We start from the raw sequence: 18426 nt of genomic DNA, 5'->3' as shown, positions 1-18426 counted from the left end.
CAAGGGAAAAAAAAGGAGGGGGGTGGTTGCTCTGCACCTTCTCATTTGGCACAGTTGCATCTTCTTATGATTTGCCAACCACAACCCTGAGACATGATGGTGAATGTTGGAGTAAATGAATTTGGCTGTATTAGGCTTCTGGTCACCAGAGCTACTCGTAACTCTGGCAAAGTGGATACTGTTGCCATCACTGACCCCTTCACTGAATTCAACCCAGTGGTATACATGTTCCAGCATGATTCCACCTATGACAAATTCAAAGGCATAGTCAAGGCTGAGAACAGGAAACCTGTCATCAATGGAAAGCCCGTCTCCTAGGAGCAAGATCCCACCAACATCAAATGGGACGATACTGGTACTGAATACGTTGTGGAGTCACCTGGGGTCTTCACTACTATGGAAAAGGCTTGGGGCTCACTTGAAGGGTAGAGCCAAGAAGGTCATCCTGTGCCCTTTCTGCTGATTCCCCCATGTTCGTGATGTGCATGAACCATGAGAAAGATGACAACTCCCTCAGGATTGTCAACAATGCCTCCTGCACCACCAACTGCCTGGTCACTCTGACCAACGTCATCTATGACAACTCTGGCATCCTGAAGGGACTCACAACCATAGTCCATGCCGTCAGTGCCAGCCAGAAGACCACGGATGGCCCTCTGTGAAGCTGTGGCATGATGGTCAAGAGGCTGCCCAGAACAGCATCTGTTTCTACTGGCACTGCCATGGCTGTAACCAAGGTCATCCCTGAAATGAATGGGAAGGTCACTGGCACGCCTGCCATGTCCCCATCCTCGAGTGTGTCAGTTGTGGATTATGTCTGCCACCTGGAGAAAGGTACCAAATAGGACGATATCAAGATGGTGGTGAAGCAGGAATTAGCAGGACCCCTTAAGGGCATGCTGGACTGAGTAGCAGATGGTCTCCTGACACTTTTAACAGTAGACGCCTACTCTTCTACCTTCACTGCTGGGGCTGGCATTGCCCTCAATGACCACTTTGTCAAGCTCATTCCCTGTTACGATAATGAATTTGGCCAAAAGCAACTGGGTGGTGAACTGGGTAAGAGCCCCCCTGCACCACCAGCCCCTGCCAGAGCACAAGAGGAAGAGAGAAGCCTTGAGCTGCTAGGGAATCCTTGCCCCAGCTCATCCCCAACACACTGAGAACCTCCCAACCTCGACACAGTTTCCATCCCAGACACCATGAAGAAGAGGAGCCCTACCTTGTCTTGAACCATCAATAAAGTACACTGTACCAAGCCAAAAAAAAAAAAAAAAAAAAAAAAAAGAAAGAAAAAAGAAAAAAGAAAAAGAAAGAGAAAAAGAAAAAAAAAGGAATATAAAGAAAAAGACATCCAAATTGTAAAGGAAGAAGTAAAACTGTCACTATTTGCAGGTGACATGATACCATATATAGAAAACCCCTTGGGGCACCTGGGTGGCTCAGTCGGTTGTGTCCGACTTTGGCTCAGGTCATGATCTCGCAGTTTGTGGGTTCAAGCCTCATGTCAGGCTCTGTGCTGACAGCTCAGAGCCTAGAGACTGGAGCCTGCTTAGGATTCTGTGTCTCCCTCTCTCTCTGCCCTTCCCCCACTCATGCTCTGTCTCTCTCGAAAATGAATAAATGTTAAAAAAAAATTTAAAAAGAAAACCTCAGACTTCTCTGAAAAACTATCAGAACTACTACATTCCTCCAGTCAAACTGTGGGACACAAATTCAATTTACAGAAATCTCTTGCATTTCTATACACTAATGACAAGCTACCAGAGAGAGAAATTAAGAATACAATCCCATTTACAATCCCGTCAAAATGCAAAAAATACCTAGGAATAAATTTAATCAAGAAGGTGAAAGACCCGTACCCTGAAAACTGTAAGACACTGATGAAAACAAATGAAGATGACACAAATAAATGAAAAGATATGCCAATATCATGAACTAGGAGAATTAATATTGTTAAGATGTCCATACTACCTAAATCTACAGGTCCAGATTCAATGCAATCCATATCAAAATATTAATTTTTCACAGAATATTATTCACAGAACTAGAATAAATAGTTCTAAAATTTGTATGGAACCATAAAAGATGCCAAATAGCCAAAGCAATCCTGAGAAAGAAAAACAAAGCTGGGCATATCACACTTTTGGATTTCAAAATATACTATAAAGCTATCATATAATCAAAACAGTATGGTACTGGCACAAAAAACAGACACACAAATCAATGGAACATAAAAGACAACTCAGAAATAAAACAACACTTATTTGGTCAATTAATCTATGACAAAGGAAGCAAGAATATACAATGGGAAGAAGAGTGTCTTCAATAGTGTTGAGAAAACTGGACAACCACATGCACAAGAATGAAACCGGACCACCTTCTTACACCATATACAAAAATAAACTCAAAATGGACTAAAGACTTAAATGTAAAACTCAAACCATACAATTCATAGAAGAAAACACAGGCAGTAAGCTCTCTGACATCTGTCTTAGCAATATTTCTTTGACTCTAACTCCTCAGGCAAGGACAACAAAAGCAAAACACCCAAATGGGACTACATCAAACTAAGAAGTTTTTGCACAGCAAAGAAAACATCAACAAAACAAAACGGCAACCTACTGAATGGGAGAAAATATTCATAAGTGATATATCTCCTAAGAAGTTAACGTCCAAAATATATAAAAATATATACAAAGATATAACATAAAAATATATGAAATATATATTTAAAAAACAAGTTCTACAATTTAAAAATGGGCAGGGAACCTGAATAGACATGTCTCCAAAGAAGACATACAGATGATTAACAGGTACATCAAAAGATATTCAACATTACTAACGATCAGGGAAATGAAAATCAGGATCATGATGAGATAACTACTTCACATCTGACAGAATGGCTAGTATCAAAAGTAAATAAATTACAAGTATTGGCAAGGAAGTGGAGAAAAGAGAATCCTCACATTGTTGCTGGAAATGTAAACTCATACAGCCTCTACTGAAAACACTATGGAGATTCCTCCTCAACAAATTAAAAATCCAGCAATTTGTTTAATTTAACAAATTAAAATCCAGCAGTTCTGGTTTTTGTGTGAAAAACTTCTAGGTTTTTATCCAACGGACAAAAAACCCACTCATTCCAAAAAAACATATGTACCCTTGTGTTCACTGCAGTACAACAGCCAAGACTAGAAGTAACCTAAATGTCTGCTGAAAGATGAATGGATAAAGATACGGTTTATGTGCACGTGCACGCTACATGCATGCATGCACGCACGCACACACACACACACACACACACACATTACTCAGCCATAACAAAAGAGTAAAATCTTGCCATTTGCAACAACATGGATGGGCCTAGAGAGTATGCTAAGTGAAATTACGTTAGCCAGAGAAAGACACATGGTATGATTTCACTTATATGTGAAATCTAACAAACAAAACAGAAACAGAAACAGACTCACAGATACGGAAAAGAAACCGGTGGCTGCCAAACAGGAGGCAGGTGAGGGGAATGGACAAAACAGGTAAAGGGGATTAAGAGATACAATCTTCCGGTTATAAAATAAGTAAGAGGGGGGATATAATATACAGCATAGAGAATCAATAACATCGTAACAACTCTGTACTGTGGCAGATGGTAACTAGACTTATTAAAGTGACCGTTTCATAATGTATATAAACAGTCAATAATTATGTTGTACACCTGAAGCTAATACAATATTGTATGTCAAATTATTCTTCAATTAAAGAAAACAGAGAAGGAAGTGCAGAAACAAGCTATATTTAAGCCCTATACTCCTGGGCTGCACACTTTTCAAAGTTCTTTCCGATCATCAAGTTCTAGGTGTTGCAATGATTCCTGTTACTCATTTGTCGAATACAGTCGCAGTGCTACCGTCACTTTTATCTCTGTGTCAAAAGTTAGTGCTACGAGAACTGCAGCGGAATGAGTGAAGTGACTGAAGTATGACTTTTCTTAATATTTTTAGATTATTTTCTTCTGTACGTGGATGAAAAAATACACTTTAAAAATCCTAATATTTTCAGAGGCTTTTTGTTAAGTACGCTGACAAAGATCTAGTCTGATTAAAATGTAATAATGATCAGGCAACTAAGTGAGTTTAAAATCTCGAGGGACTTGTGTAGATGATCCTACCTGATCATTTTTTATTAAATATGAAGTTCTTCACAAACATGGTTTCCAATAATCAGCTATCAGACACAACTGTTAAATAAAATCACCATTCTAGCTGATTATATTTTACTTTATACGCATTTTATGTATTTCTTGTGGCTAAAGATAGTAACTACAACAAAATTAGCTTTCATATGCTTTAGAACATCTAGATGAAAAAAAGAAAAGTAACTCTTAACTTTACTGTTGCTGATGTATGTCCTGAACCTCTTGAACAGGAGAGGAACCTAACTTCTGTGCCAGTCAATAGATAAGTGCTCTTGCCAGTGTTCACTCCACTTCCTGTCCTGTGAAGCCTAGTCCGGACAGACACATATCCACTAACCTCTATATCAACCGGAAGGCAGGATCGTGTAGTGGAAAGAACACTGGACTGAGTGTCAGGAGGCCTGTGTTCTACTTCCAGCTCTGTCAACTACGAGCTGTGGCCCTGGGGAAGTCACTTAACCATTCTGGGTCTCAGTTTCCTCATCTGTAAAATGAGGGGATTAGATTAGAGAATCCCTAAAGTTGTTCACACAACTACCTGAGATTCTAGGTTAACGAAACAAAGCTACATGACACATAGATCGTTAGTCCTTCCTTCTCTAACTGGAACAAATTCCATCGTGGACCGCAAAACAGTTTTCACTTGTACTGAAAGCCGTACTCAAGATCAAGAGCAGTGCTTCCCAAACTTTAACGTGCACACAGAATCATCTGGAGATCTTGTTAAAATAGAGATAATAAATCCATAGGTCTGGAGTGGCACCTAAGATACTTCATTTCTAACAAGCGTCCATGTGGTGATGATGATGATCAACGAGCTACATTTTAAGTAACAAGCTCTAGAATAGCTTCTCGGGCCACAGAAACTGTAATTTCAGTAAGCATCTATACTCTAGTTTTCTATAGGGAGTCTACCCTTTGGTAATTAAACATCGCCTGTCTTGTCAAGGAACTTAATTATAAGATAGGTTGTTGTTGCTCTGCATGAAATTATTCCCTAATTACACAGATGTTAGAAAACATTCTGAGAGTAGTAAAAGCCAGCTACAAATTATGAATAAATACTTCTTAAAGACATAATTTATCATTATAACACTATTCATAAGTCAAATTTCAAGTAAGAAGAAAAATATCCTGCCCTTCCCGTATCTCCCAAATATATTTCTGCATCTTCACATCTCAAGACTATTCAGACAAACTAAAAGAGTACTTTGGGAAGAAAGTTAAGTCTGGATAAATCACTTCATAATTCGGTGAAGTGCTCAAAACCCCGAACTTGAGCCCTCCACAGCTTGAGAGTTTTCTGTGCATGCTTTCACACCACTTGTCATATTTCACCCCAGTCCATGCCGTAGGGAAAGACAGTATAATAAATTATCACACATTTTAAGGCCCCCTAGATTCGCTGGGCATCTCAAAGGATGCTTACTCAGAATAGAAAAAAAATAAAAGATACCCTTTCAAAAATGCTTTCTTCGTGACATAAATTAGAGGTTGATCCCATTATATAAACTGGGGAAGGGAGAGGCAGAAAGGAAATTTCAGCCTTTCACTCAATCATATTTATGCACTGGTCAGTTCTAATTAAGTGAAAAGCTGCTTCATGCGTTTCTCTTCTCATCGACTCCCTTATCTCCGTCTCACTTTTAATACAAGTATTCATAAATTTCACTATCAAAACAAACTCAAACTCACCCTTAAATTTTAAGGACAGCCCAACTTTTAGGCTGTCATTCTTTGTAGATAAAATTAAAGAATTAAGAGCATTTAAGAAGACTGTCAGTATTAGCTGATACCATACAGCAGTTTTGTCTATATTATTAAAAACTCAAAATTTTTTTAATTGCAAAATGCTAATCTAATTTATTTATAAAGAAGGAGAAACAGTGGGAAAGTGGAAGTTGGAACAAATAAATTATTCCCCTGAATTTTTCTGGCATCACTGAACGCAGGACTTAATAACAAAAATTCCTTTGGGATAGTAAAAACTACCTGGTTTGGAAGAAAAAAGAAAACTTCATATAAATGTGGCTACTTTAGAGAAACCAACTATAGCACACATGCAACTTTACAAAATACCTGAGAGCCAATAGCTGGAAATGTAACTCCTTGCTCCTTAAGGTTCTTAATCATTGCTGATATTAGACTAAGCTGTGGATCATTCTTAAATTCATCTGTCCATTCAACCATAAGAGCCTTTAATTTTTCACAGACTTTAGGATGACCCTGAAAATAGAGAAAAATTTTCATTAAAAGGTACTAACTGCCTGGGTAATTTAACACAGATACATTAAATATAAATATTATAAAAGTGCTGTAGACATTTTTTTGAATCACAAATTATCCCTAGCTATAGATAATACATAAGAAAATATAGTTGGTTACTAGAAATAATCAAATATTTTTTCACATTATGAAAAAACAATAGGTGATATCAACGTACATCCCTCATATCAAAGTAAAACAGTGTGTACTAACTTATACTGGAGGTCAGAGAGACAGAACTTTTTAGAGTATTTCGCAACTAAGCGAGCTTTGTATATCAGGAAGACACAGAAAAGTAGTCTGTTTTGTTTTGGTAATTTTGCAGACCAGTAAAAAATAAGCTGGGAAGAGAAAAAAATGATAGTTCCTTTATTCCTAATCCCTGACTTTTAATATGCCTGACTGTGTCTTTTCCCCAAGTTGTTTAATTATCAGAGGCTGGTTTGAGGTCCACTGCATGTCAATATTCCTAGAAACCTCATTTCTTCAAAATAACACCTCCCCCTTAAGTATAAAATCAATATGTATTTGGAAAATAAAGTAGTCCTTTTTCCTGTATGTAGCTGTTTGCTTTTCAAAATAGTTGTTCCTGCTACTAAACACAAATCTGCATATCACATCTTCAATTAAATTATAGAATACACTAGAATCTATTCACAAACAACCATACATTTTGAGGGACACTCAGGACATTAAAAGAATGGTTATTAATTAGAAGACACCTAAATATAAATAAAGAATAAAGCAAAACATGAAAAGAATTAACACATGATCATGTTTGAAAACAAGGTACAGAAATTCTGTAAAGAATTATGGAAACAAATTTTTATCTATTTCTGAACTGTTTTCTACTAAAACCGAGAAATACTCATCTTCCCCCAAAAATATGAAAATTTTCCCTTTTCACATCTTAAAATTTTTCTTGATTATATAACACTGCATCCTTCCCCTCCCCCCGCCGAAAAAAATAAAAAATAATTACCTTTAGAAGGCACAAATTTTTACTAGGAAAATTCACATATTACTCACTTAAATTTTTTAAACTGCTTAAAGTGAATTTTTTATGATACATTCAGTTAAATAAAGAGTATAGTATTAAAATCCTATCATGGTCAGGTAGTGGCCTTACTCATGTCACAATGAAAACAGTGCCATATTTTGGCAGTATTTCTGAACACTTCTACACTGGGAAAATACCTCTGTGGCTACACAAATGGTTATAAAAACGGTGCCTAAAACACACTGGTATTATTTAATCAGATAAAAAAATACACATATTTTCTTATCAGATGAAAGGAATGATGAAGAAAACAGGTTAAATATAGTCTAATCTGGTTTGGAAAAAAAATTATCTAAGTACATAAATCTATAGTCTCTTCAGCAAAATAACTTACATACTGACACGCTGAATAGACATAGCCTAGGAAGCGTTTTTAAAAAAAGAAAGAAAGCACAGACCAGTCCTTTGTGATTTAAAATGTAAAGAACTGAATAAAATACATGAAAGAAAAAGACTGTATAATGTCCCTTACCTTGTTTAATACGTTGCTTACTTCACTAGCAAAATCTCTTGAACATACTTCTAAATGAAAAATTTTGCCACAGTTTGATACACATGCTCCTAGAAGCTAAAAGCATAAAATAGCAAGTTAAAAAGGCTCTGTTTTAGCAGAAAATTTTGTGGTAAAACTTAAAATGAAATCACTCACAGTCAGAGCCTGCATAGCAACATGAGGATCTTTATGGTTCACCCTTCTCATAATAGACCGAAGACAATCTTTAGGTCTAAAAAAATGAGAAATGTAACAATTAGTAGTACATCCAGCCATTTTCCCCCTTAACATAATAGGTAATAGACTGTACCATACAAAAGGCAGAATATGGTAGAGAAGTTTAATTCTTATTAATGACACAATTCAACTGTATACTAACAAGTTCCTTTAAATTTTTCAAACAAAATTAACAGGCTCTCTTCCTTAGCAATCATACATTAGGCATTCCATACAGTAGGAATCCTACTTCTGGATGAAAAAAAAGTTCTGGAAATAAAATGGTAGACCAAAACTTCCACTTCCGGTCATGATGGACTAACTGGACCTAAACTTATATTCCTGTTGTAAACAATGAGAAAAGTAGAAAAATATACTTAAAATATATACTTAGGTAACTGTTTGGGACATCAGGCCATAGGCAGTGTTGAATAGTCTCTAAGAAGGAATACAATTAGATGAAGACAGACATTTGCCTCAACTTTCCACTCAGAGGCACTTCTCAAATATCGGTACAGGCTTTCTGCCTAAAGGCAATTTCCGGATCTCAGGGCAGAGAAGATGATCCTAAGAAGTGAATGGTGATCTGAGTTGAGGGAACAGAAATCAAAATTCAGACCAGAACTATTTCTTCATATAGCTCCTTCTACTGTGTCTTATAAATTCTGTCTCCCTTGGCCTCCCTGAATTTTGATTTTCTAAAAGATCAGTAAAACTTGAAGACATGCTTAGGTACATGAACTTAAGTACAGAGGGGAAAAAAGACCAAATAAATTCAATACAGATCATCACTAAAAATATTTTTAAAAGAGAAATGGAAATAAAAGAAAATCATAAAAATATTCAATTGGTATATAAAGACAATAAAAAAGCATAAGTTCAACCTTACAGATATCATCTAGAAAAATAGCAAATTTTGACATTTTAATCCAATCATATCAACATTTATATTAAATGCAAATGGTCTAAGCACACCAAATAAAAGACAGATTGCTAGAATGGATTAAAAAAAGCAGGGCCCACCTAAATGCTCCCTATAAGAAACTGTTTAAATATAAAGACTTACATAAGTTAAAAGTAAAAGGATGGAGGAAAGAAAGATTTATCATGCAAACAAGAAAGTTGAAGTAGCTATACTAGTATCAGACAAATTGCACTTTAAGTAATATTACCAGGGATATAGAGTAAAATTACATAATGATAAGGGAATCAATTCTCCAAGAAGACATAAAACATCTAGATGTGTATTCTTATCCAAAAACAGAGCTTTGAAATACATGAAGCAAAAATTGACAAAACTGAAAAGAGAGACAAATCCACAATTTAGTTGGGAGACTTCATTCCTTTCTTAGAAATAGATAAAACAATTAAACAGAAAAATAGGTAAGGAACATTGCACTCTACAATAGCGGGATAGATATTACTTGTGGTGCACACAGAATACTAACCAAGATAGACCATATATTGAACCATTAAAAAAAACTTAACTTTTTAAAAATTGAAATGATAACATGCTATGTCTTTAGACCACGATAAAATTATACTATAAATGAATAACGTAAAGAAAATTGGGGGCGCCTGGGTGGCTCAGTTGGTTAAGTGTCCGACTTTGGCTCAGGTCATGATACGACAGCTTGTGAGTTCAAGTCCTACGCTGGGTTCTGTGCTGACAGCTCAAAGTCTAGAGCCTGCCTCAGATTGTCTCCACCTCTCTCCATTCCTCCCCTGCTCATGTACTGCCTCTGTCTGTCTGTCTTTCTGTCTCTCTCTCCATCTCTCTCAAATATAAATAAAAACATTAAAAAAAAAAAAGAAAATTGGACCACAATTGGGCATAATACATTCTCCTTTTTATATGTTATTGGGTTTGATTACAATATTGTTGAGGATTTTTGTACCTTTGTACATAACCGGTCTGTGCTTTTCTTTGTTTTTGGTACTGACCTATTGAAGGGCTTATAAAATGAGTTCCAAGAAAGAAAATTCTAAGTCCGGATGACTTCAGTAATGAATTCTATCAAATAATTGCTATTGTGCTGAATACACAATTTTTCTGTAGATATCCTTTATCAGGTTGAGGAAATTTCCTTTAGTTCTTAAAGTTTTTGTTACAAATGTAAATTGAATTTTTTTCAAAGGAACTTTCCACATTTATTGAGATGATTATATGTTTTTTTCTTTAGGCTTTGAGACAGTAAATTACACTGATTTATTTTCAAGGGTGAACCAGGCTTGCATGCCTGGGATAAAATCCACAAGATTTTTTTCAAAGAACCAGCTTTACTTCTGAATTTTCCCTATTGTTTTTCTCTTTCCAGTTTCATAGGTCTCTGTTCTTATTTTCTTCATTTCCTTTCTTCTGCTTCCTTTACATTTGCTCTTCTTGTTTCTTAAGATAAAAATTTAGATCATGGACTTGGGACATTTCTTCTTCAAACATAAACATTTAATTCTATAAATTTACCTCTATGGATAGCTATAGCTACATCCTCCAAGTGTTGATATATTTCATTTTCACTTTCATTTCACTGAAAATATTTTCCAAATGCTGTTGTGATTTCCTCTTTGAGCCACAGGTTATGGCCCAAAATGGAGATAAAATATGATCATAAAAAAATGAAAAGAAAAAAATAGAAAACAAAGGGAAGAACAAATAAAACATACTGAAAACTAACAGCAAAATGGTAGCTTTAAATCCAACCATATCAATAACTACATTAAATATAAATAACCTAAACACTCCAATTACTAGGCAGAGACTCAAATTGGATAAAAAAGGACCAGGTATATGCTGGCTATAAACTATCTACAGGAAAATCTACTTTAAATTTATTTTTTTTTAACGTTTATTTATTTTTGAGACAGAGAGAGACAGAGCATGAATGGGGGAGGGTCAGAGAGAGGGAGACACAGAATCTGAAACAGGCTCCAGGCTCTGAGCTGTCAGCACAGAGCCTGACGTGGGGCTCGAACTCACGGACCGCGAGATCATGACCTGAGCCTAAGTCGGCCGCTTAACCGACTGAGCCACCCAGATGCCCCAGGAAAATCTACTTTAAATATAGACAGATTAAAAGACAGAAACAAGATAGGAAAAGAGAATATCAATATTAATTAAAAGAAAGTCACTTTGGGCCTTTTTTTGTAAAAGTGAAAAACCTCTTCAAATTTCTGTTAAGGTAAACAGGTCTTTCTGTAACTGCGAAGTGGCATAAAACAAACCTTCCAAAAGCAGGGGATACCTGTACTTTCATGTAGCTGGGGCTTCTAACGACTTTTTCTCAAATCAAAGACTAGCCAGAATGGACAGATTTGTCAGGAATGTACACAGCTGCCTTAGCAAATGTTAGTTCTGATGAACTAAAGCACTGAGGTCAATTTCACCATTCACAAGTTCTTATTCCAACCCACCTCAACAAACTACTGTGGGCTTCAAAGAAAGCAAGACAGAGCTTTAAGAGGGGGCTCTTTTCTATCAAATCCTCTCTACTCCCACTCATCTCCCATCATACCACTCTCAGCCATTCAGTTTCTATGTGAAGTTACAACGTCTAAAAATAAACTATCTTAGGCTGGAAGGTAAATGAAAAACTAAGGCGTGAAATCTCCTTAATCTTCAGACACAAATATCACAGGGCCATGCTACCATGCTTTCTTTTGCAATTCAGACTTTTCCAGTTTCCCACAGAAAACACAGACTGCAGAAATGAAGCTTTTAAGGCAATTCTGGAAAGGATACAGTCTTTAAATACATTGTATCAGCAGTCACTCTTCAACCTAACCTAACCTAAGTGAATTAATAAAATGTTTCATTCTTGCTCATTCATCTTATTGAAAAAGTATCCAGAAAGCAAAAGCCCTCTACCTACAGTGCCATATGTTCATATGGAGTGCTGAACAATACCGACCCTTATGATTCATCCTGTCACCAATACTGTCAGACTCAATCACCATCTCCATGTACATTACAATGACACTATGGAAAAAAAGTTCAACAGGTAGCAAGTAACTCTGCTGATAATGCTTTCATTAACTAATGTTATGCCATCATTTTCACTTTGGCTTTTATGAATTTTCATAAGCTAAGTTTTACCAAGTCTTATATATAAAACAAAGCCACAAAAGGTCACCATCAAACTAAATCTTTATGACTACCAAATCAACTTTCACATGTTAGTTGTTTTTATTTACAAATATCTACAAATGGGTAGAACTCTGAACACAGAACAACTTTCTATGTAAAAAGTCATAAATAAATATTAGATAAAAATAGTAAGAGACACTTACATCACATTTGTCATTCACGTTCTTAATGACTGTGTCTCAGGTATGAAAAACTGGAATTTACAATTTTGTTTACTAAAATCCACTGTTTTACTCTAATGATATATATTCATTGTTTTGTTATCTAGGTCAAAGCTCGCATTCAATATTTAGAGCTGGCCTCTGTGGCAAATTATGTATTCCAAAGATACCCACAATAGTAACTCCCTTCCCACATGCTCTTGTATGAAGTGACTATGACATTTCCTATCAAGAGGTAGTTTACTAACCCTCCTCCTGAATCTGGGCTGACCTCAGTGACTTGCTTGATCAACATAATGTAGTAAAAGTGATATTGTGAGACATATAGTTCATAAAAAGCTGTGTAGACTTCACCTACATCTTAGAACATTTGCTCTTAGGATGCTCCCTCTGAGATCCCAGCTACTATTCAGTGAGAAACTCAAGCCACATGTACAGGTTTTGGTTAGTGTTTCAAGTGACAGCTCCAGCTGAGGTCCTAACTGACTGCCAGCCATCAATTGCCAGCCATATTGAGCATCATCCCACTCAGGCCTTCAGATGACTCCAGTCCCAGCCATCAGGTGACTGCAAGTTCATGAGCGACCTCAAGCAAGAAGTGCCCAGCTGTTAACCCACAGATCCATGACATATAATACATGTAATGCAAAATATGTGCAATACATAATACATATACTATATAATACATGTATTATATAATATAATACATGTATTATAATATATAATACATGTATATCAATACATATTGATACTTCAATATCAGATTGGCATGTCTTGATTCATGACTTTAACTTTCAAGTAACTGTTCGTTTTAAGTGCCTAAGAATACAGCACAAAGAAGTGAGAAAAAATAAAATTGGGAGTAAAAACCCAATTTTGAATTTTGCCTCTGCTACTACTTTTGGAAAAGTCACATTAAAAATCTCAGTGCTTGGGGTGCCTGGGTGGCTCAGTCAGCTGAGTGTCCAACTCTTGATTTTGACTCAGGTCATGATCCCAGGGTCGTGGGATCCATGCTTAGCATGGAGCCCAAGATTCTCTCTCTCCCCCTCTCCCCCTCCCCCACCACTTGCATGCAATGCTTACTCTCTAAAATAAATTTTAATTTTTTTATATAAATAAAAAATAAAATATCAGGGCTTTAGCTTCCTCATCTATGAAATGATCTCTACAGTCACGAGGATTCTACAGGTCCTAGCTATAAAATATATGGTGTTTTAAAAACTGCAGTAAAATCCAAAAGTAAAATCATTGTCTAGGACAAATAAAGACGAAAAAATGAGATTGAATCAGAACCCTATGCTAGTCAAGGACTTGGCTCCTGCTACTATCCCCACTTCCTCAATCATCATCTTCTTTTGCCCCTTACAATGGGTCATTCTCTTCGGGATAAACAGATGTTATATTTAATACAGTCCACCATTAAAAAGAGAAAATTCCTATCAAACAGCCAGTTAAAGAAAGGCTCCACTTAAACAGTAGCCAAAAGGACAAAATATCTTATAAGACACTTCACCAAAAATGTTCAAGACTATAAGAGGAAAACTTTGCAACACTACTAAAAAATACGAAGATATGCTATGTTCTTGAATAGGAAGATTTAGTATCATAGAGACAATTTATTAATTCAAAACAAAGCCAATTTAAAAAGAAACAGTTTTGTTTTTAAACTAGTCAAGCCAATCCCAAAGGTTTATATGGGGACAGCAGGAAGGGGAAGGAGTATTTAGAAAAACTTCAAGGGGGGGGGGGGGGGGGCAGAAAAGGAAATCTAGCCCTGTCAATTACTGAAATGTAGTCTAAGGCTTTAATAATTGAAATCAGGTGGTAGCAGCACCAATGAAACAAAAGATAAAGTTCTAAAATAGTTGGGGTAATATACACAGTGTATATATATGTAAAGGAGCATAATATATAAAGGCAGTATTTCAAATCAGACAGGAAAAAGATGGATTATACAAAAAAATGGCGCTGGAATTTTAGGTACCCAAACAGAAAAGAATAAAGTTAGAGCCATACCTTATACTACATAAGAGGATATTCCAAATAGATCAAAGATTTAAATGTAAAAAACGAAACCACCAATACAGAGACTTTGGAAGACAGTTTGGCAGTTTCTTTTTTTTTTTAATTTTTTTTTTTAACGTTTATTTATTTTTGAGACAGAGAGAGACACAGCATGAACGGGGGAGGGGCAGAGAGAGAGGGAGACACAGAATCGGAAGCAAGCTCCAGGCTCTGAGCCATCAGCCCAGAGCCCGACGCGGGGCTCGAACTCGCGGACCGCGAGATCGTGACCTGAGCTGAAGTCAGACGCTTAACCGACTGAGCCACCCAGGCGCCCCAGTTTGGCAGTTTCTTACAAAGCCAATCATAAGTCTTCCAAATGATCCAGCAACCATGCTCCTAGGTATTTACCCAACTGAATTTGAAAGCCTGAGTCCACACACAAAACACCTGTACCTGAATATATTTCATATTGGCTTTATTCACAGTTACCAAAAACTGGAAGGAATCAAGAAGTCTTTCAATAGATGAATGGATAAACAAAACTACAGTGCACCCATAAAATGGAATATTATTCAGAAATAAAATGAAGTGAGCTATCAAGCCATGAAAAGACACAGATGAAACTTAAATGCCTTTTGCTAAATAAAAGAAGCCAGTATGAAAGGCTACATATTATATCATCTCAATTATATGACATTTTAGTAAAGGCAGCATTATAAAAGCAGTAAAAAACCCAAACCAAAACAATGGTTGTCAAAGGTTCAGAAAAAGGGAGAAAAGGAATGAACAGCTGGAGCACAGGACCTTTTCAAGATGGTGAAGCTATTCTGTGTGATATTGTAATGACAGATACATATCATTAAAGATTTGTCAAAATCCATAAAAGTGTACAGCACAAAATGAGACTTTATGGAAACTGTGGACTTTAGTTAATAATAATGTATCATTACTGATTCACTACTTGTAACATATGTCCCACACAATGCAAGATGTTAATAACAGGGGTAGCTTCACGTAAGGGACAGGGTAGGTATACAGAATTCTTTGTTCTGTATGCTCACCTTTTCTGCAAATCTAAAACTGTATTGGGGCTGTGCTGACAGCTCAGAGCCTGGAGCCTACTTTAGTTCAGATTCTGTGTCTCCCTTTCTCTCTGCCCCTCCCCTGCTCGTGCTCTTTCTCTCTCCCTTCCTCAAAAAAATAAACATTAAAAATTTTTTAAACTGTATTTAAAAACCAAAGTCTATTAATTACGAAAGAAACAAACAAAAAAAATGAAACCACAAAGAAAAAATGAGTTAATTCCAGTAAAGCCTGAGAGAGGGAAAGTCCTATACAATTCATAATTCTACAAACCATAATAATCATATAAAATTAAAATCTTCTAAATGGAAAAACAACAAAGTCAAAAGAACAATGTAACATACATATACACATATATACACATAAATTATAGACAAGGTCTGTCCCTAATGTATCAAAAACTATAAGAAATGAAAGGATATGTATAGACAGTTCACAGAAAAGGAAACATAAAAAGCTCTTAAACATAGAAAAGGATGTTCAACTTTGCAAAAGATAAGAGTGAAACCTTCAACTCTATGGAAGACTGACTATCCCATGATGAGCCCACAGTGATGTATATGGAAGGGATGAATTACTATATTGTACACCTGAAATTTATATAACACCGTATGTCAAGTGAAATTTAGTTAAAAAAAAAAAGAAGAAAAAAAGACTATCCCATCTGAAGCCTCTTCACCTTTACGGACAGGGCTCAAAAGAGAGCCCCAACTACTCCTTCCCAGGTCTCAAAGGTTCCATCTGCAAAGGTCTAGAGCAAGTCTTAGGCACTCAACTTTCTCTACTAAACAATAATTGAGAATTTGAGAACACATGTCTATTATTCCTATTTCCCAGTGCCTGAAGAGAAGCTCCAGACTATTCTTTTCATCATTAAACAGCTCTGCCTATGCATTACTTTCCACCTTCTGAAACTTCTCCACTCTGTCCTCTAGAATTCACAGTCTGTTGTCAACAAAAGCCCTGCTCCTCAGTCCTTTTGCTCTACAGAAATCTGGCTAGGGATGACACTACTCTTACTATATATGGGCATTCTTTGCCCCCTTTACTACTTCCAAATCATTCTCCCTCCCTCTTTCCTAAAACAGTCCAGTTTTCATCAGGTCAGACTATCTTCCTAATGCAATTATTTAAAAAACCTCAATTGCCCCCTCATCCCTCAATGATTTTAACTCCTGGCTCCCTACTACTCTGTCCAACATCACTCCTGTCTTAATTCTCAGAGATGTTAATTACTACACAGGTGATGTTCCCAATATCTTGTCTTTTCAACTTCTATCCCACCTTATTAACTACCATGGTCATAATCCTAGACCATATTATTGCCAATAAATGAAAAACCTCTATAATCTCAATTTCAAGCATTCCAACTAGCACTTCTATTTTTCTAACTCACTCACTCTCTTATATCCAACTCTGTACTCATTTAGGGCAAATCACCTCTTCTCCAGCTACCCTGTACCTTTCAAGTTCTTAAAAAGCACTAAGCTTGCAGGAATTCATGTAGATGTTACTCCCTCTGCCTGGGACTTCTTGCTTTCAGCTCTTTGCTTCTTCTCAGCTTTAAAGTCATAGCGTAAATGTTACCCCTTCACAGTAGAGCTTTCCTAAAAAATCTAAGTAGGTCTCCCCTTTTATTCTCCACTAAAGCACTCTGATCACTATCTCCTTCACTTGTTATCTATTTCTACCTTCCACAAGTAGACTGTCACCACAGCTGATGACAAAGGCTATATTGCTTTATTTACCACTGCATACTTGAAGCATGATACCTGGCCAGTACTCACTGTTTTGTCAAATAAAAGAAAAAATGACTGATGCCATCAATAACAGTTGGCTACCATTCTTTAAAAAAGCACTTAGGGGCGCCTGGGTGGCGCAGTCGGTTAAGCGTCCGACTTCAGCCAGGTCACGATCTCGCGGTCCGTGAGTTCGAGCCCCGCGTCAGGCTCTGGGCTGATGGCTCAGAGCCTGGAGCCTGTTTCCGATTCTGTGTCTCCCTCTCTCTCTGACCCTCCCCCGTTCATGCTCTGTCTCTCTCTGTCCCAAAAATAAAAAATAAAAAAAAAAAAATAAAAATAAAAATAAAAATAAAAATAAAAATAAAAAAGCACTTAAAAGACCTTGAAAATTAAGGGTATTGAAAGACATCTGTTTCTCTACCGGACTGAAAATGTGTGAGTCAGAGATTATTTTTTCCTCAAAAATATCAGGAAATATTCTATCCATTCCCAGCTGAAAAACAGAAACAGTCACAGCCCAAGTCAAGATGATACAGACAAAATTAAAAGCATAAAAATTTTAGCAAATTCTTTTCCAAAGGCCCCTATTTGTATTTTTCACAAAACGTCAGTAATGACTATCATTATCCTTCTAATTCTATAGGAATAAATCAATGATTTACTACCTAAACAGATCCCTTAGCCAAGTAAAGAGAAAATTTGTATCATGTTTTCCATATTCAGTCAACTGTATCTTTGTCTAAAGCCAAGCAAACACAATTCAGACATAAAATAATACCAGAAATCAATCTGGATGCCAATTTCTGAACTTTAAGTTTAACTTGTTATTGTGGGCAATCAAGACCTACCCTTCACATTTATTTTTCACATGAGAATATAGACAAATCAATTAAAACTAACAGACAAAAGCTATTCATTATGTGAAGACATGTTAAGGAAAACTGCTACCATCATTCAAAGTTCTCTTGATTCTAAACTGACTTTTCAGTCCATCATATGACCTCAATGGCTAGGCATTTTTCAGTACTTACTCATACACTGGAACCACACACTAAAA

The 18426-nt window shown here is 36.3% G+C and overlaps 2 protein-coding genes across 4 annotated transcripts in view; both read right to left on the bottom strand.

The window, feature by feature from the left end:
- Positions 1 to 18426, bottom strand: part of VIM (vimentin) — a 482853-nt gene that overhangs the window by 72861 nt on the left and 391566 nt on the right. The window lies entirely within an intron of this gene.
- STAM (signal transducing adaptor molecule) overlaps positions 1 to 18426 on the bottom strand; it is an 88401-nt gene that overhangs the window by 41728 nt on the left and 28247 nt on the right. For all 3 annotated transcript variants that reach the window (XM_049626872.1, XM_049626874.1, XM_049626873.1), the window contains 3 exons: positions 8170 to 8245; positions 7993 to 8088; positions 6275 to 6421 (listed from right to left, as the gene is read on the bottom strand). In XM_049626872.1, coding sequence (XP_049482829.1) covers positions 6275 to 6421; positions 7993 to 8088; positions 8170 to 8245 — 319 coding nt within the window. The remainder of the gene's footprint in view (positions 1 to 6274; positions 6422 to 7992; positions 8089 to 8169; positions 8246 to 18426) is intronic.

This window comes from Panthera uncia, chromosome B4 (assembly GCF_023721935.1).
Source record: "Panthera uncia isolate 11264 chromosome B4, Puncia_PCG_1.0, whole genome shotgun sequence".
NCBI lineage: Eukaryota > Metazoa > Chordata > Mammalia > Carnivora > Felidae > Panthera > Panthera uncia.
Note: the sequence above shows the minus strand (reverse complement) of the source record. Positions and strands in the feature narration are given on the sequence as shown.